We start from the raw sequence: 20,945 nt of genomic DNA, 5'->3' as shown, positions 1-20,945 counted from the left end.
CAATTCAGTTCAAAATAAAGAATAAAAAATGAGGTGCAATAAACAAATGTTATATTAGGTTAATTGATATTTTAAGATAACAAATAATACTAGAATTTGACATTTAATATGATAGGAAGCTATAAAGCCCCGATACTTCAAAATGGATGACGTACCGTATCCCCTACGTATCCTGCACCGATACCTGTCTGATACTTCCCGATACATATCAGGAGAGTATCTGAAGATTAAATTTTATTTTTTAAAAAAATAATTATCCGATACTTCCTAATACGTATCAGGAGAGTGTCCGATAATTATCCTGCACCGCTACCTGCCCCGATAGTTCCCAATTAATGTTAACTAAAATAACTTAACTCTCGAGTACTGTTCTTTTTTGGATATAGTGCTTCTTTTTTGGATCGATATAGTATAACATTAACAATGTTCCTTTTTGATATAGTATAACACTGATGGTGCTCTTTTTGGGATATAATGTGTATGTCATTGACTAATCATCACTCTCTTAATCGTCAATATTATTTATATTTATTTTGATGTGCTACGAGCCTATGACTGGTTTCTTTTGTTTGTTAATATATTTGCATATTAAAAAATGGTTATAATTATGTTGTACATTTAATTATATAATATTTTTTATTAACGTATCTCAGCCGTATCGTATCTTGATTTTTGAAATTTTTCTGTATCAACGTATCGGTGCAGCATCATATCCGTATCGTATCTCGTATCCGGGTATCACAGATAGGAAGAGATTATATTTTTTTCGAAGAAGACAAAATGAAGTATATTAAACTAAAGAGAGCTCTCAGCCGTATCGTATCTTGATTTTTGAAATTTTTCTGTATCGACGTATCGGTGCAGCATCATATCTGTATCTTATCTCGTATCCGGGTATCACAGATAGGAAGAGATTATATTTTTTTCGAAGAAGACAAAATGAAGTATATTAAACTAAAGAGAGCTCCACACTCACACAAGGAGTGTTAGGTTAGGACTCGAGTATATTTTCAAACATAATACATAATAAAACCAATGCCTCCCTTAGGTATGAATGAATACAACTCTCTAGCTAGGTAACAAAGATTACAACATTAAATGGAATTAATCCTGAAAATCGAAAGCTAAATTGTAGGCAAAAAGAAGATTATATTTGAATATAATTTTCATAAAAAATGAAATGACATACACCGTTAGTGCAAACTGGTTTTACAGACATGTTTAATGAGAATTCAACATTTTGTAATTATTATTAAATTGCAGCTACAAAGTAGTCTTAGATGCCATCAGATCCTTGACTTAGATGCTACAGTTACAAAGTAGTCTTACATGACAATATAAACTATTTTACACTGCATTTTCATTAAAATTTTAATGCAGTGACAAGCGTAGCAATGTTGTGTTGAATGTGTGGTAAAACTAAATGAGATAGGATTAAAAATGAAAATATTATAGTAGAAAAGATGGTGGATAACATGCTTAGGTGGTTGGGCATGTAGAGAGAAAATTTGTAACAACAAGAATATAAAAGATGGATGATGATCAGATCAGAAAACCCTAGAAAAGTGAGAAGAAAAAACTATTAGAAAAGACTTGAAGATTAATGAGTTGGATCACAATATGAATTATGATTAAACATTACGACGTAATTTGATTAATTTAGCCGATTTTATTTAATGGGATAACGCTTGGTTGTTATCAATGTAAAATAGTGTTACACCGACATTAAATAAAAATTCATTATCATATCACATAAGTTCACTCTGTAATTATATTTGAAAAATAAAGATTTAATTTGTATACATCGACGGTGTAAAGATTTTTTGCAGATTCATCAAATCAAATCATGCCATGTAGGTATTTTTAGATATATTTTAGGAACTCACTTATAAATGTGGCACTTTCGTGTGATTTGGTCGGATTCATGTGCAGAAAAAATTTTACATCTCATTTTACAGGAAATTAATCTCTAATTGAGAAACGGCCATTTGTTTTGGATTTTTTTGAAAAAAATATCTATTTTTTAACAACAAAATTACTTTTATTATTTGAGTTTTTCTATCAAGTACAAATTTGTACATGTTAAGAAGTTAAAAAAAGTAAGTTTTCATTAGAACTAGTGCATTTTATATTAAATATGTATCTTTTTAATAAATCTTTTTTGTTTAATTATGTTGTTTAAAATATAAAAATAGTTCATCTTGTTAAAAAATCATTTTTAACCTCAAAATAAAAAGTTTTTTCTAGTATCTTTTTTAAAATAATTTTTTTCTAAAAACAAAAAACTAAGTATAAGAGCCTTAAATCTAAAAAAAAAAAAAAGTTTTTTATGATAGTATAACATTACTCAAAAATCTTTATATTTTTCTAACAAAATCATATTTTTTTAAGACAAAACAAGCACATCGCAAAACTAGATTAGAAACAATTGGTATTGACTTGGTCCCACCAAATGCTTCGCCCTCATCTTCGGTTACGCGTACGCAATGCCTATGTTTAGTATTCTTATCAACATCATTAATTCATTGATTGTTCAAGAATATCACCAAAACTATAGTACATTAATTAATCAATAAATAGTCAATTCAGTTTTTTGAATATAATTTTGCATTAATTATATATTTAATTCTTCCTAACCCAATATATTTATATTTTTTTCAAAAGAAAATATAGGATTATTTTTGAACTAGTAGAAGATTATGTTTGAATGAATGTCTGAATTGTTGAACAAACAAACTATGGGTTGTCTTGAACTTGAACTAAAATTAAACAAAAGACCTCTTCTGTTTTCTCAACTCTCTCTCTTTCTCTCATTCTTTCTATCTTCCCTTTCTCAGGTACCTAACTTCCTCTCTTTTTCCCTCCCTTTTTTCTTCTACCATTAACCATATCAATTGTAAAATTTATGCACACAAAATTAAATTAAAAATTAAATCAAATTTTTGTGTGCAGGTTAAAATCTGAAATTGAGTTTATATTTCAAAAAATGACCCTACACTAATGTTATGATCACTTGGAATCTTTGGCAGGAAAAAATCAAATAAACAATAGTGCTTTTCTTTCATCATTTTGGTCAAAGAAAGAGAAATATTGCAGTTGTAATATGGGATATCTCAATTCAGTTTTGTCCTCAACAAGCCAGGTCCGTGCTATAGATGATGGACCGGTCAGCGGTGGCGGTCTCAGGTATGTTTCTTGCATCTTACGCTTACCAAAATGTGTTGATTTGCATATCCATGATTTGTTCCGTATCATTTGCCAACATGCATTCAAGATATTATCATGAATGAAATGCATTAAGCATTTTCGTATCATTCTGTTTTTTTATTTAATTATTACAAAACTGTCACATTGTGTTAAGTCTCTTTTTAATTTTCAAGTAGTTGTACACAAAAGATGGAATTATTTGAAAATGACTTTTTATCAAACTAGAATTGCTTAAATTTGTTCCCAAAACAACTTTCTCTTGAATATATAATTAATATTTAGTACTAAACTTTATTGATCAATTTTCTCCTTAGATTATAGGTTGTGTCCGAAAAATTGAATACGTTAACGGTTAACTAGTCTGTGTTATTTACTCAAAAAAAAAAAAAAAAAAAAACTAGTCTGTGTTATAGGTTGAGGATGCGTCGTTTGCTTAACAATGTAATTAAATTTAGTTTTAAATTTTATACATAAGTTGTGGGTTTTATACTTTTAGACATCATTGCTTGGATTCATTCATTGATTTGGGGGAAAAGAGGGAAAAAGAAATTATGAACTGTATGACATTATTGTGACACAATTTGTTGTGATTTGTACATGTAGTCACAATGGAAAGTTTAGCTATGGGTATGCTAGCTCGCCTGGCAAGAGATCTTCAATGGAAGATTTTTATGAGACCAGAATTGACGGTGTTGATGGTGAAATTGTTGGCCTTTTCGGAGTCTTTGATGGTATAGTTACATATTTTTCTCTAATTTTTTTCTCCTGGTCGAATTTTGATTGGAAAATATGCCGAAAATCTTTCACAAGGGAATCATGTCATGGATATTTTATCAGTATTTTCGTATTAATGTTTCTTTCCAAATATTTTCCATTGCTTACAATATTCGGAAATATATTGCTTCATGTAACGACATATGCAGATCCTCGTTCTCTGCCACCGCGAAAGAATTTTTTTGAAGGTTTTCCAATTTACAAACCTTTTGTTGGCTAAAGACAAGAATAAATGCTTCATCCTCCTCTTTGTTGTTATTTTTGAACCTCCAGTTATTCCATATAGGAATAATTGTTTAGTTAGTGTTTCTTTGTTTTGCCTGAGAAATAAACCGTGTAAGAATTATTTCATATTGGTTATGCCTATATATAAACTTGTCTATAACTCTTTTAGGTCATGGCGGTGTTCGTGCAGCTGAGTATGTTAAGCAAAACTTGTTTAGCAATTTGATCAGTCACCCAAAATTCATTTCTGACACCAAATCAGCAATAGGTATGTTCTCTCCACCTGTCGCTGCATGGTCTTTATGTTTTGTGATTTGCTAAATCCATATAATAACTCTTGCTTTTCCACAGCTGATGCATATAATCATACCGACAATGAATATCTGAAATCAGAAAACAACCATCACAAAGATGCAGGATCTACTGCATCTACCGCCATTCTAGTTGGCGATCGTTTGCTTGTTGCAAATGTTGGAGACTCCAGGGCCGTTATATGCAGAGGCGGTAATGGTAAGAGTACTATCTTCATAGTATTATTCACGTTCTTAGATGCACGCAATTAATTATTGATTGTACTGTTATATAAGTCTTTGTTGAAAGACGATCTTGATATCATTTAGCATTGATAAATATAAAAGTTATTCAATTGTTTTTAAGCGTATAATGTTAGTGCACGAGTAAAAATGGTAGGGATGCATCGTGTATGCATGTATGTGTATAACAAGTTCTGTTGTAATTACTGCAACAGAATAACTTCAACCTTCTTATGTAGAAGTAGAATGCTTACTTAATTCTTTCCTTCCAATCGTGCTTTCTTGTAGCAATTGCTGTTTCTCGAGATCATAAGCCAGACCAAACTGATGAGAGGCAAAGGATTGAAGATGCAGGAGGCTTTGTTATGTGGGCTGGTAAGGTGACATTGATGTATATTTGTATTTGTTTATTTTTCTTATTTATCACTATTGATAAATATTATTTTTACAGGAACTTGGAGAGTTGGAGGTGTTCTTGCTGTCTCTCGTGCATTTGGTGATAGACTCTTGAAGCAGTATGTTGTTGCTGATCCAGAAATTCAGGTATATGTCTACTATGGTTAGAGAAATCCATTCTTGACTATTTCATGTGGTTATAGATTCATTTCAACCTGTCCTTTGTACATGAGTCTGTTTGTTTTAAGTTATCTTCGTAGATTTATGGAATATGTGGATAAGGAATATGTATTCCAATGTTTGTCATTTATCCTTATTCTATAATTAACCTTGTACAATAGCATTTTTGAGATTCTTCTAGTTAAAAACTAATTTGGCAATTGCCAATTTGCCATGAACTAGTAACAATTGTAAAAAAAATATTTGTTGTCATGTATGATCTTTATTCTGGGTGATGCGAACATAAATCTTCTTAGTTTTGCTTCTTTTTTTGTATTTATGTTGCATGATTGTGATTTTGCAGGAAGAAAAAGTTGATAGTTCTCTAGAGTTTCTTATTCTGGCCAGTGACGGGCTTTGGGATGTCGTCTCAAATGAGGTTCGCAACGTTATTCATTTTTCACCTTTCACATCCTAACCACCTAAATTCGAAATAATTAAGTTCCTCTAGTAGAGTTGGATAGCCTTGAGTTCTGAAAATGTCATGCTGAGAAGCGTTACTTTTCCAACTTGTTTAACATTTTAAGCATTTTTCAGGAAGCTGTTGGTATGATTAAACCGATTGAAGATGCAGAGGAGGCAGCAAAGAGACTGATGCAAGAAGCATATCAGAGAGGTAGTGCTGACAATATCACTTGTGTCGTTGTTCGTTTCTTGATGAACCAAGGCACTTCTTCTCATAGTAGCTCCAACCAATTTGCCGGCCACAGTTAGAGGGTTTGTGCATTGGTGAAGAGGTGGATATCCAAACATTTCAAAAGTGGAAAAAAAATCAGTTTATATATAAAGACCATCTTGTAGTTGTGCATCATACAAGAATATACAGGAAACAGATCAAAACTCGTGATGATCCTGTTAAATAGAGTTGTTGTATCAGTATCACATACCTAATTTGTAGCTAGGAAAAATATTGATGTGTGTAAGGAGATTAGGCAGACGTATAATTACTACTGCTGCATCTAAACATGGTTCCTTGTCGTCTTTGTTGTTCTTAGGGTTAGATATTTTAGTCTAACGCAATATACACATGAATTATGGCTTGTATATGAGTAATTATAAGAAATATGCATTGATGTATTTGTTCACTTGAAAATTGCAACTTTAAACCGATCAACACAATTATGTGCTAAAACTTGTCATGAACAAAGGTTCGGATTGGTAAAAAGTAGCGGATGATAGATAGTCTCTATTAAGAATGTGTTGCTCAACATTTTACAGAATTCTTTCTATATATGAAAATTTGACGGCGAGGATTGAAAACTTGATTTAAGCTTTGTCTAAAGTTTAAAGCAAACTGAATCACAACCATTGAGAGTTTTGGAACAAGCTAAATTCTCAAATAAGTGTATTTCTCATTCAATCGTGTATAAACTCTTCAATTTTGACACTTCAACAAAAGGGATTTTACCTCTATAAAGTATCATAATGCATTTTAGATCTGCGCCGCGAGTGGTAACAAAATACGCAAAAAAAAATGTTTGTTTGTTAGATGCATTTCGATCATGCAGGCAATCACACGACTTTACGCAGGCAGTAAAATTAATCTGGTTAAAATGTGATTGTTGCAAACACCATGTGGATGTGGTGTCTTCTTGCAAAAGACAATTGCTTTTGTTTCAACCTGTATTGTAATTCTTTGCTTAATCCTTAGTAGAAATGAGGTCATGTGAGTTCAAAATGTTGAGCTTATGTTGTCCACTATGTGGGAGAGTCTTTATGCTCCTGAATATGTGGGAGTCCTTGATGAAGATATCTTCCTTATAGTTATCCTTGATATTTGGGTTTGTATGTTTTCTGATGAGATAACCTATATGGAAGACATTATGATGTTTTTTTTTTTTTTAAAAAAAAAAACTCGGTATCTAGCTTAAGGACCGACTAATTTGAGGGGTCAAATCCCAAAATGTATTATCATTCTTAAGTCAAACTAGTGACCGGTTGAAGTTAATTAGGTCCTGCCGGTAAATATATACAAATTAAGTTTGAGATTTTTTTATTTGAGTTGTTTGTTAAACATTTGTTTATCCAAAACAGTTTAATTTGTGTTTAGAAGTATGATTTGCGTGAGCCCCAAGGTTATTTTATAAAAACAACTTAAGTATTCAAAATGTTTAAGAAATACTTTGACAATATCATAATTATTACATATTTCAAAATTGTATGCGTAAGTATGATGATTAACAAAAAAAGTGCTTTAAAATTAGTTTTTGAATACTTTGCGTGTGCACTTTGCAAAAGAATTATAGAAGAAACGTTTATGATACAATTCATGCCCAGCCAGCTTATTCATTTGACTTAATTAAAAATTGTGAAATATTTCTTCTACCATTCCGAAAATATATAATATGAAGTTCAGGAGTAGATATATTAATATAAACACTTTCTTGGCTTCTACACAACTTGACAAGCAAGGCATGAATTGCACACTACATAACTAATCTACTTCATAGTTGACATGTCATGCCAATTTGTTCCTCTTAATTATAACAAGCAAAAGCAGTAAACTAAAGAAATACTATATACTCATATAACAAAAGTTTTACTTTCTTTTCTCGTCAACCTTTCCGTTCTCAAAAGAAGTGGATCCAATAATTTGGATTTCAATAGGAAGGAAAGTAAAAATTGATCAATAATTGTTCCACCCAGTATTTGGTTCTTTGGAATAATTTGTAGTGGAGTTCGTTAATCACTCGAGTTCAATCAATCATTGAACTAAGTTTTCCTTATATAAATTAAGCTTTGCATGTCTTGAACTTTTGTCACTTGTGCTAGCTCTTAAAAAATACAGTTTTTTTTGTTTGCATTAGTGTTCCTTATTTTGTTGCTGTAGTGATTAATAACCTGGAGATTTTTATTATTGTTTGCCTAAAAAAATCATGGAGATGGTGACAATGATGATATACACTTTGGTTCACTCTCGTGCGTAAGAGCAAAAACTGCCTTGACGACAAAATGTTTTCTGAGTCCCGTCTCTATATAAGTAAGCATTTAGATGTCTTATAACTCTATTTAATAATCCATAAGTCTTACAGCTATATTTCATGTTTTTTATTTAATAAACTTATTTTGTATTTTTAGTATGTTCTCATGATATAAAATATCCAAACGCTACGCGTTTGTTTGGTTTGTCTTTTAGAAAGCAAAGAGCACTTTTCCTAAAAAAGAAGAAAACTCACGACCACTCATAGGATAAAATATATATATACATATATATATATATATATATATATATATATATATATATATATATATATATATATATATGAGTTACGATAGAAGACACCTTTTATGAAGGTGTCTTTTATCAAGTTACTCTATGAACATTTGCGAAAAGACACCAACTTACTTTTATGAAGGTGTCTTTTAGCAAAGTTATAACTAAAAAGTGAAAATCACACCTTAAAGTGTGACTTGTTAAAAGACACCACCAAAGGGTGGCTTGTAACAAAACCATATATATATATATATATATATATTGAAGAAGCCAAACTAATCAACTAAAATTGATATTAGAAAGCTAATCAATTTGAGCCATCTAATAATCAGTCGGTTGCCCATCCCTTGTGTTGAGAACGACACAATGGTCTAATTGTGCATGCTTGCGTGACACACTCAGTAATCTATGTATAGAACATCTTGCTGCAAAAACAAACACAGGTACACACATTCTCAAAAAATATCAAAACACCTTGAAATCTTACTAACTTGAAAGTTTAAATGTCTTTTCAGGTACACCATCCCAAACTTAATCAAGACTCTCAATTTTGTGTGAGCGAGTGTGATGCTTCAGAATCAGTTAATCACTTGTTTTTAAATTGTAATTTCTTTCAGTACCATGTTTGACATTGGATTGGTTTCTTTTCTGTTGATCCTTTAATATTTTAGATCGTTTTACGCAGTTTAGATTTTTAACAATCGTTTAAAAAGTACAACGATCTTTTATGTATGTTATTTGGGTTTCATGTGTTTGGGTAATCTAGAAAGAGATGAATAATATAATTTTTAGCTAAAAGAAAGTCTTTATTCACCATCTTCTAGATAATGTCAAGTTACTTTCTTATTGGTGGTTGATGACAAAATATGTTAATTTAGCTTTCGGTTATCATAGTTGGTGGCTTAACCCTTTCTTTTGTTTGAGTATTGACTAATAACATTCTTTTCTTTTTTCTTCTTTTCGATCGGTTGTGTTCTCTTTATAAGACTTGGGTATTTCTCTTTAATACATCTTATGCTATGAGAAACCATTTTTATTATTATTATAAATCATTTTGGTTTGTTAAAAAAAAGTGCACCCTCCCACTCCAACTAAGACTTACGGTGCTCCGGTGAAGATCTATTTTGTTCAAGCAAAGCACGCCACATTCTGTCATGTTTGCACCTACTCCGACTGTAAATTATGATCACTTCTAGATCAATAATAAAGAAACGTTACGGTGTAATTTGATCTGTATGTGTAAAATAATGTCACTGCATCATAAATTTCTCTGGTATGAATTGTATATGGTTTGAGTTCATTCCTCGTGAGTCAACCAGCCATACCCCATTTAATTTAGGGAAATGTTAGCTAGTGTCCCTGAAGCACTAGTTAAGGAGATTAACCTATTAGCAAGTGTAAATGTAAATGGTTTTGAGTTTGTCTTTCTTGGTTCAAATACATGCCATGCCATTAGTTTAGTTTACTTTTATTTTTTACAATTTCAAGATATAAAATAAAACAATAGGTTATTTGACATAGCTTACTGTTTTACCTTAAGGAGTAAATTTTTATTTAGTGGACAACTTGACAAAAATAAATAAAAAATTAGATATACCGTAAGTTTTATTTGTCAATTATATATCTTAAAAATAAGATTTAACATGGACAATATGTCATATATTTTCTTGTAAAAACAGAACACGAACAATATGAATTTTTTAAACAAAAAAAATATTCTCAATGCTAAATCTTATCTTTAAGATATATATGTCTAACAAATAATTCTTTTTAACAAAATTATAAGACAGCTTAACTTTTATTTTATTATATCGCATTTCAAAAGAGTTTAATATTTAAAGTTGGTCTTAAGCCTCCAATTTATTGGACCAACACCGTTTGGAGGGGCTTGAAACCCCCCATAAGTTTTAGGCAGCTTTGTCTTTGATATTAAAAAAAAAAAAAAAAATACCGGATTTTCATGCTGGAGAAAAATAATTTTATGAAGTTGGAAAAAATTGATGCACTATCCGATAAATAGAACTTCATCATAAATTCTCAGGAGATGTGAAAGATCAAAATGACCAGTAAAAAAGATATGTTTACAATCCATACCTTTAGATAAAAGAGATATGGAGTTACACAATGATAAGATATCCATTTTCTTTTCATTGCAAAGGAAACTCAATCATTATGACATAAATTGTTATGACAAATGTGATTTAAAAATAGGAAATTCTACGGTGCAGTCACCCAAATGACTTCTCCAATAAAGTCAAATCTTTTAAATCAGTTTGTTCAAAAACCGACTTTAAAAGTCTAAATAAAAAATGGAATTCATTAAAGGACCAACAGGGAAGTGTATTTTACAACCCTTTATTTTATGTCCAAACTATCAAGATATTACACTAGTTAAAGCACAAATTAGATGGTGTGATACAACGGCTGAATATTTTTTAGACAAATATTTATATGAAAGCCATGAAAATGAAGATCATTTTTTATATAATGAATATAAAGGATTAGCTCAAGATTTAAGGAATAAACTTAAAGAATTAGCTAGATGAGTGAAGAAAATAATACACTCACAACCAAAGTTAAAGCTTTGCTTGACGAAACCAAGAAATTAAATGAGAGATTTGAAAGACAAATTTCTTTTCTTGAAACCTTACCTCAAATCTATAAACAAAATAATTTGTTTACAAAAGATTATGAGCAAGGATTAGAAAGACCCCATGAAATTTGGGTAAATATGGAAAAAGATTTTCCGTGTTACAATAAAAATGAGAACCATAAATACCCTCATATATATCATTCTTTTAATCCTCAGTTAAACAATATCACTGACATGATTAATTATCTGATAAAAAATTGTTGTAAACAACATTTTTCTCTTCAAGAAGGGGGGAAGAATAAGGAAGAGATTGAAGAAATTGAAAAAACTCTATTTTTTAACTATAAGAAATGAGTATAGAAGAAAACATAGAGTATCAACTCGAAAAATTAGATCAACTTATGGCTACTTTAGACATAAATGAAAAAGATTCCATTAAGGAAGAACCTGAACCTAAAGATCTAGAAGATTTTGTCTACGACTTTAGTTCCGATGATGATTCAAAAGACGATGGAAATTTCGTTAAAATAGAACAATTAGAAATGGGCGAAAGCTCGGGAACAAAAAGAGGACCCTCTTATAATTGGAATACAGAATTCCATAGAGAATTTTCTCAAGCTAAATTCCAAAGAATTCCTATGAATTATATTCCCAAACATAGTGTAAATGATGGAAGTGGAATTTTAAATATTGATTGTGTTGATAATCTTGTTCAAGCCATAAGAAATTGGTATAATAAAAATACTATCCAGATACAGCTAGATAGTGATTTAAAAGGTTTAAGCCCAAAACAAATTTTTAATTATCTTTTGTGTAGAACAGAAGGTAATGCATATAAATTTCTGGCCGAAAAACCTGAAGAAGAACAAACTGCAGAAAACAGTATGGGAATGATTAATAAAATCTTTGAATGGCTTTTAAATGAATTCAAAGGATGGCAAGATACGGTAGATTCAAATACCGCCTTTAATACTGAAAAACTATGGAGAATAATGAATTTATCCATATGTAATCCTTGTTACATAGAAAATTATATTTGTGAATTTTCACAATTATACTATGACTTAAACAAAGACACTAGAGAAAACCAAAAGGTTGTCGAATTATTTTACCAAAAATTACCTATGTCAATGTCCCAAATAATTCAAACTGAATTTAACAGTGCAGTATCCTCAGGAACGGTTAAAAATACTTTAGGAGCTAGAATTTCTATTCTTAGAAATTGGATGCAAGAACAATGCCTAAAGAAACAATCAAAACGAGATGCACGAATAGGATTGTGCTGTGATAGAATCCAAGGAAAAATTGGAGCATATGGTTGTGAAAAAACTAGGAGAAAAAGAAAATATCCTAGAAGAAAGAAATTTAAAAGATTTTCCTATGATAAAAAGAAACATAGGAAGAAAAAATTCTATAGAAGAAAAAGGGAGTACCCTAGGAAAAATAGAACCTGTCCTAAAGGTAAAAAATCATGTACATGTTGGCTATGCCATGAAACAGAACATTATGCTAATGAATGTCCAAAGAAAGTTTCTAAAGAAAAGAAACAAGTTCTAAACATGATCTATAGAATAGGTTATGAACCAGTAGAATCAGATTCAGATTCTGATTGGGAGCAACAAAGTTTCTATGAACTTTGTACAGATTCCGAAGATGAGCAAAACCAAGATTTTGAGTAAAGGAAACCCTAGTGCTACCTTTATCAAAATAAAACTTCGAAAGAAGGAAATTTTAGCCTATTTAGATACAGGCGCAACATTATGTTTCGGAAAACGAAGCATATCAAGAGATTGGAAAAGGTTAGAAAAACCCAAAGAAATAATTGTTGCAGACAAATCAAAACATCAAATATGGTTTGTTTTGAGAGACATTTCAATTACCATAGAAGGTTATGAATTTTTCATACCAACAATTTATCTTCATGATTCAGGATTAGATTTAATCATTGGAAATAACTTTTTAAAGTTATATGCACCGTTTGTGCAAAATGTTAAAACTATTTCTTTGCTTTGGAAAAATTTAGCAAACCCCAAAGAAAAGACAAAAGTGATAACAACAAAAATTATAACTAGAAATGAGATTATTCAATTAATTTCTGAAAATCTTATAAATCTAAAGAGTATTTGGGAAGAAGGAAAATTCTTTTTAAATCTTGAAGAATTAGAACAAAAACTTGATACTGTATGTTCAGAAGATCCTTTGGATAATCTGAAAAATACAAATCATGAACTTGTTACCATCAAATTACGAGATCCTAATAAGGAGATTAATGTAAAATATAAAATGCCTTATTCAGTACAAGATAAATTAGAATTTCAAAAGGATATAAAGGAACTTCAAGAAAAGAAGTTAATTACTCCATCTGCAAGTCCACATTCGGCACCCGCTTTTTATGTGACAAATCATAATGAAATAAAAAGAGGAAAAGCTAGAATGGTGATAAATTATAAGAAACTCAATGATGCTACAATCGGGGATTCTTATAAATTACCACGAAAGGATTATATTTTGCAGAAAATAAAAGGATGTGATTGGTTTTCATCCTTTGATGCAAAATCAGGATACTATCAAATTAGACTTTCAGAAGGAACTAAGCCTTTAACAGCTTTTTCATGTCCACAAGGACACTACCAATGGAATGTCCATCCATTTGGACTAAAACAAGCACCATCTATATACCAAAGATTTATGGATAATGCTCTTAGAGGATTAGAACATATATGTTTGGCATATATTGATGACATTTTAGTTTTTACAAAAGGAACTAAAGAACAACATCTTAAAGATGTAGAAATTGTTTTAAACAGAATTTCAGAAAAGGGAATTGTTATTTCAAAAAAGAAATCACAATTAGCCAAAAAAGAAATTGAGTATTTAGGGCTTATTTTTAAAGAAAATGGCACTCTCGATTTATCTCCACATGTTCAGGAAAAGATTCAAGCTTTCCCTGATGAATTGAAAGACCGAAAACAAATTCAAAGATTTTTAGGATGTTTGAATTATATTGCCAATGAAGGATTTTTCAAAAATTTGGCAACTGAAAGAAAGATTTTACAGAAAAAGATATCTGAAAAGGTTCCATGGTCATGGACTGAACAAGATACTTTAACTGTAAAAACTATTAAAAGAAAAATTAAAGTTTTACCCAGCTTATACAATCCAACAGAAAATGATTTTTTAATTGTTGAGATTGATGCTGATAAAACAACCTGGGCAGGTTGTATGAGAGCTCTACCTAATGGTAAAGCGATACTGAATCTTGATGATTCGGGAAACTATGTTGGTGATGTAACCCATCAACAAGGAATGAAAGATACTGGAGCAACCCAGTACGCTAAGTCTAGTAGCTCGAAAGAGAAATTGGACAAACTATCTGATTTATCAGAAAAATTAGTATCAAAAGATACTAAGATTGATTATTCTTATGAAAATATTAAAAATAAGATAAAAGATGAAGATCTTTTACTTTGTAAATATGTTTCAGGATCATTTACAGATACCGAAACAAGGTATCCAATTCATGAATTAGAAACATTAAGTTGTGTTAAAGTTTTAACAAAATGGCAAATGGAATTAATTCCAACTAGATTTTTATTAAGAACAGATTCCAAATATGTAACCGGATTTTGGAAATATGACCTTCGCGTCAATTATAAATATGGAAGACTTGTAAGATGGCAGATGAAACTCCAACCGTTTCACCCATATATTGAATATATAAAATCTGAAAAGAATTGCTTTGCAGATGCACTGACAAGAGAATGGAAGCAGCTATAAAGACGCTACAGAATTCTCTCAGACAAAAACAGGAGCAAATTGCCTCTGCAAAAAATCGTCTAGAAACTCTTCTTTCTGAAGAGGGGGAGATGATATTAACAATTCAAAACCTTGAAAAACTTTGTAAAAAAGAAACATCAATAGTTTCAGAATCTAAAAATAGTGAAAACTGGGATCTGCTAGGTCAAGATTCTGGAAAATTCAACTACTATGTAAAATACTCAGCTCCAAAAGAGTCAAACATCCCAATTGAGTCAATAGAACCAAAAGGATGGAAATCTTCAACAACCCCAACAACTGTCCTTGCAGATTTACCAAAAACATCTTGGGCTGATAAAGTCGAAGAAGATGAAACAAAAATGGAAAAGAAAAAGAATCCATTGATCAACAAACAAGCCAAAAGATTGACAGTCAACTTGGAGGCAAAAAGAAAGCTTATGTAATTTTTGATGGACCTATGAAAGGTATCTACCAAAACTGGGAAACCACAAAGTTACATACAAACGGCAAAAATGTCAGATACAAAGGTTATGAGACCCTTGAAGAAGCAAAAACAGCCTACAACGCTGTTTACAAGGAGGTTGCAACAGCAAACAATATAGTCCAGCCATCAAAAATGGAGACTAAGAAGAAAATATCTGTAGATAGAATTATCTATGGAGAAAGCAAATTTGTTAAAGAAGTCACCATTGGAGACTACTACAAAAACTGGAGATGGTTAACCAACTACTCAGAAGAATTAAAAACAGAATGTTTTTATCCTAGCAACAACGGGATAGAAGTAAAAGCTGTAACAGTCCCAGGAGTAAGCAAAGAATTAGTCAGATCATTCTATGATTGTGGGATGATTAAAACAATGTATCTTCAAGAAGATACAAGAAGAAAAATTCATGAACTAGAGCTTCTTCCAAAAGATATAGGCGAAATCGCTTATAAATTCAACAATAGCTTCGCAAAAGGTAAAGAGTTCTTTTTATCCTTTACTTCAACTTATCCATGGTTTGAAGACGATGAAGTTATTAAAGCCAGACACTTAATAAAGATTGGCATTTCAAATCATTCATATCCAACAAATGATGGAAGAGATGTAGATCCAAGACCAGAATGTTTTCTGCATCAAATGGAAAAATTCTATGACACTCTCATCAAATTTGGAGTAAAATTACCAAACTTCAGGGTAATAACTGCAAAAGAAAGTTTTCTAGTCTACAGTGACTCAAGAAAACAAGCAAGAGAAGAACACCTTCAACAAATTCTAAAGTTCGAAGAAAACTTTAGTGGGCTTGAAGCAGACTTGGGCCGTCTACCCGACCCAATCCAACAGGAGTGCTGCCGACACTTTCAAAAATACAAAGGACACCAATGTAAGTGGTGTGCAAAAGACATAAATAACGTGGCAGACAAAGAATCGTTGTATGACAGTGACGTCTCACCAAACAACGAAGAAAATGTAGAAAATTAGTGGGCATGGGACCCATTTAGAGATAAGCCTTATCTCTAAGGCAACTATGTAATATAATTTTCTTTGTTGCTTTCTTTCTGTCATGTCATTTCTTTTCCGTGTGCTGTAAAGGAAAGAGACGTTGTGCCAACTATGAAGGCCAACTTGTAAGTCTCTCATCCTATAAATAAGGGCCTCGAAGCTCATTTGTAAGCACCATGAATTGAAGCAATATAAGTTATATCGTTTGATATGAGCTTGCCTCTTAGTTTTAAGAACTAGTGGTCCTATAGTGGTAAAACACTATAGCTGAGAATTCTTGAGGTAATACTCTGGAGGAATTCGCCCTGAGTTGGGAAAAACTCAACACAAGCAGAAAAATCTGCTGAAGAAATCAAATTGCTGAAGCAAAAATCAACCATATTTCTGAAGAAATAATCAGGTATGACTTTACTGCATATTAAACATGACTGAAATTTCATATTTTGAAGGAACATCTAGTTATTATGCTGATAGCATAATAGATAATAAAATAGAAGAAGCAGATTTATCTTTAACTGCTGAAGAAAATTTTAAAAGAAAATTTAGTAAATTGAGAGAATTTCTTTCAAGAAAAAATATTCTGAAATTTGGAATAGTAACAGGAGAAGAAGCAATTCCTATTGAAACAACTAATGGGAAAATAGTTATATCTACTATAAACAAAGAACAAATCATAAAGAGACTTGAAACGTTTTCCGAAAACGAAAGAAGAAAAATTGGTTATATTCATATATCAACCATTCAATTCTTAATCAAAAGTACCTTCATGAAAGGTATTAATTCACCCTTAGAAATAGCCCTAGAAGACTCTAGGATTTTAGATAAAAACCATGCAATGATTGCAAAAGGAAAATGTAATCTTAAAGATGGAAAAATAAAATTTGATATAAATTTACAAATAGGATTATCCCTAAAAGATATAGATCTAGATAGATCCATAGTTTTTCATTATAAAATGGAAAATCCAAAATTCATGAAAGAAGGTAATCATCCTTTTACAATTTATTATAGACTTAATTATGCTCTGAGTAATTCACATCATAGCATAGAATTCTTAGGAAAAGATACAATTCATATTGATGAGTTGTTTAAACCATTAGTTTCTCTGGAATCACCAATCTATAAAAATTTCGCAAGAAATAGCTTTTCATTAATAAAAGCAGAAAAGAATCTGTTTGAAGAAACAGAAAAACCGTTGCTTAAAAGCCAAAGTCTTCGAATAACAGATTTTAATAAACCATTAAGTTCTCAAAATATATTTGAAGATAATGCCTCATCCTCATTCGAACCTCCTAGGAAGGATTTCGAAATAAGCAGAGAAAAAGAGCTTAAGGATCTGCATGATTCTATAAAAACTTTATCGATACAGGTTAATAAAATTAATCAAAGACTATAAAAAGTCAAAATGCCTGGATTAGATCTAAAAACAGAGTTACAACTCTATAAGAAAAAATTAGAAGAAATAATTTCTGAAATAAATTATCAAAATACAAGAATTATGTTAAAACAAATTCTTTTTGCTGCACAGGATTTAATAATCTACCATGTAGATTCTATTTCTAAGTTATTAGAAGAAATAGAAGATTTAAATACTCTTACAAGTATTCAGCAAGAAAAAGCAAAAATGCTTTTAGAACCCTTTCAAGGTTTAGCAAAAATCGAAAAAATGTTAAAACAAATAAAAACTGAACAAATGTTAGAACAAGAAAACCTCCGCTGGAGAATCAACAATTAGATATGCCTGGTTTAACTCTTAAATCAGAATTAATACTTTTTAAAACTAGGTTACAACATCTAGTAAGTGATATAGAATGGTATTATGATCTAATAACATACAAACAAATAATATATAAAGCTCAAACTTTAATGAGATCTCATATAGATTTAATTGAAGATCTGGTAGAAGAAATGCAAGAAAATCTCACAGAGATTCAAAAGAAAAGAGCAAAAATTCTTTTAGAACCTTTTTGGGGTTTAGAAAGAATTAAACAACTTATAAATGAAGCTCGAGCTCGAGAAAATTCCGCGAAAAACCCCACTTCAAATCTGGTATCAGAGCCAGGAACACAGTCCTAAGGGATAAAAATGAAAACAATAATAAAAAAGAAATTAAAAATATCTTTTTTCTTAAAACAAAAGCTTTTTAAAATCGTTTTTCCAAATAACCGATTTAAAAAGACATCCACGTGGCACTCTCCCATCAAGCCACATAAGCGACTTTTCCAAAAAAGTCACAAAAGTAACTTCACCATAGAAGCCCCCTTTAAAAATACAACATTACTTAAAAAAAAGTGAATGTTGAGCAACGTATAAATATAAACGGTATCCATAAATTCAATATTTAAAATTTAGGTTAAAATTGAGCGTCCAAGTCGATAAGATTTATTGCAATAAACTTTTTAACGCAGTCCCGCAGACATTACATTCATAACAGTTTAATCTTCATCTAACAACTTAGTTTTATTTATGATTTTAGTCTTAAATCATGATCGAACAATCGAGAACACATGACTGCAGCAAATTGTAGACCGCAGTCGATCACGAATCACGATCCATCCAACTTGTCTCTATAATTACTCTTGACTATGTTTTTGTACCTTAACTTTCTTGAAGTGAAGTTCGTGGTGTTACTTGTTGCAGTAACCACGTGCTCAAGGAGAGTAGCAGTTTTAAGACAATATTTGGAAGAAGATGATAGAAGTCAAAAGAAAATTGCATTGTAAGACAGCAGCGGCCAGGAAAAGAGTGATACCGATACACGTCACAGCAGAAAGAGCGGATAATAATTTTATAATATCATACTGCTACTTTGATTACTATAATATTATGATTTGTGATTAAAACATCATGTAATCACACGTCCTAAGCGAATGTTATTACAGATTAAGATACGTTAATCAACATGCAAATCTAAACAGTAACCATAACCAAAAAGGGTCTGAAAGACTGCAACCGGTATTTTTCGCCATCATCTTCCTTTTTACCATAACATTATTACAAAATTCACCCCCAAAAACCATACAAAATCGTTTGGCAAGCAAGATCAATTTGTAACTTTACATTACATAATTAAAACAAACAAAGAAAAAGTTTATATACAGCATGAAAGAAAATGCAGCGAGAGAAGAAAGAAAGCAACAAAATCAACATTACATTACAAGAGCAAAAAAGAAATCAACAAGTGGGAACGATGCCGTATCCAGAAATGGAGTCAACTGCATCAGTGCGTTTTGCAAACCTCCCTTTAATCCTAGGCCTAGTTTCCGCATATGCTTTACGAGAAGCGTAACGAATCGTCTTCTCGAATCTTCTATTCTTCCTCTTCTCCCTATACCTCATAACCCTAGCCTCACGATCCGCCGCCACCGTCCCGTAACCACAGTTCGATATCTCCGACACGGTGTTCCCGTCAGGAACAACTCCAACCTCCATCGACGAAGACGATACCTAATTAATCACAACAAAAAAAATAAGTGTTAAGATATATATTAATCAATATTATATTTCCATGTCAATAAAAATAAGCTTAGAATCTTAGATCTAAGATCACTTACACTCTGACTAATCTGCGACTGTGACGGTGTTTCTAACTCTGTATGCAAGTGCACGTTGTTGTTCTTGTAAGCTGAAACAAATGGATCGAAGTTGCCATGAACGGGAACAACACCGTCGTTTTTATGTTCAATTACACCGTAATCGAGATCCATGAACGGAATAGCTTCGGAATCAGAGAAAAGATAAGGAGATGAGTTGAGATCTGCTTTCGGATCAGAGATCAACCACGAAGCAACTTCAGCTTCATCTTTAACAGCATCGTAGTTGTTGTTATTGTTTTGAAGCGATTTAACAGAGTGAGAAGTGTTGGATTCGAAGAACGGAGTAACGGGAACACGCTCGTGACGTGCGGCGAGAGGATTAGCAGTGTGGATGTCACGGTCACAGGTGATGCAGAGAGAAGCTGCATCGGCTTTACACGTGACATGTGCAGGTGCTTGTTCGCAGACTTCGCAGAGAGTGACGCGAGGGTGACGAGAGGCGAGTTTGTTAGCGGCGTGGACTTTGGAGTCACAGGCGCCGCAGAGGAAGGCGGAGTCAGGGCGGCAGTAGAGAGTAGCGGTGGCGGATTTGCATGAGTCACAGAGTTTAGAAGCCATTTTGGAATGAAGTTTGTTTGGTTTGAAAGAAGAAGAAGAAGAAGAAGCGTTGTTATGTGAAAAGGATAAGTTGATTACTCGTTTTGTTTCAGTATAATTCAATTCTACCTAGTGTGGTGGGACAGGGATATCTGAGGAATGGCGAATTGGAGGTTGACACGTGGATTTGGATTAGCTGAAGTCAGTGTTGATGTAAAGAGGTGAATTGCAAAGCCGTGAAGGAGAAGATGACTTTTTGGACCGTTTGGTAGGAGGAAGTTTCAATTCCAATGCAATGTCTTTTTTCTAACTGGACCCCGCTGCATCACTTAAGCTAGGCTTGATAGTTTGACAACAACACTTGATATTGTCTTGCCCGTAACTTTCTCTT

The 20,945-nt window shown here is 31.7% G+C and overlaps 3 protein-coding genes across 3 annotated transcripts; 2 read left to right on the top strand and 1 right to left on the bottom strand.

Annotated features, from left to right (window-relative positions):
• The first annotated feature begins 2,447 nt into the window (after window positions 1-2,447).
• WIN2 (HOPW1-1-interacting 2) lies at window positions 2,448-6,439 on the top strand. The gene is made up of 9 exons (XM_085756311.1): window positions 2,448-2,837; window positions 3,030-3,186; window positions 3,811-3,938; window positions 4,376-4,474; window positions 4,558-4,716; window positions 5,028-5,114; window positions 5,191-5,282; window positions 5,659-5,733; window positions 5,892-6,439. The coding sequence occupies exons 2-9, from the start codon at window positions 3,104-3,106 to the stop codon at window positions 6,066-6,068; spliced, it is 900 nt and encodes a 299-aa protein (XP_085612437.1). The 5' UTR covers window positions 2,448-2,837; window positions 3,030-3,103; the 3' UTR covers window positions 6,069-6,439.
• A 10,406-nt stretch (window positions 6,440-16,845) lies between these two features.
• Window positions 16,846-17,817, top strand: LOC146942368 (uncharacterized). The gene has a single exon (XM_085758043.1). It carries the CDS (start codon window positions 16,846-16,848, stop codon window positions 17,815-17,817), a length of 972 nt encoding a protein of 323 aa, XP_085614169.1.
• A 1,562-nt stretch (window positions 17,818-19,379) lies between these two features.
• LOC146942367 (zinc finger protein CONSTANS-LIKE 4-like) lies at window positions 19,380-20,642 on the bottom strand. The gene is made up of 2 exons (XM_085756333.1): window positions 19,976-20,642; window positions 19,380-19,868 (listed from the first exon to the last, which is right to left on the bottom strand). Exons 1-2 carry the CDS (start codon window positions 20,573-20,575, stop codon window positions 19,596-19,598), a joined length of 873 nt encoding a protein of 290 aa, XP_085612459.1. The 5' UTR covers window positions 20,576-20,642; the 3' UTR covers window positions 19,380-19,595.
• Window positions 20,643-20,945: the final 303 nt, after the last annotated feature.

This window comes from Medicago sativa, chromosome 3, assembly GCF_051527215.1.
Source record: "Medicago sativa cultivar Bolivia chromosome 3, Bolivia_mono, whole genome shotgun sequence".
Taxonomy (NCBI): Eukaryota; Viridiplantae; Streptophyta; class Magnoliopsida; order Fabales; family Fabaceae; genus Medicago; species Medicago sativa.
This window is presented reverse-complemented; position numbering and strand designations above follow the sequence as displayed.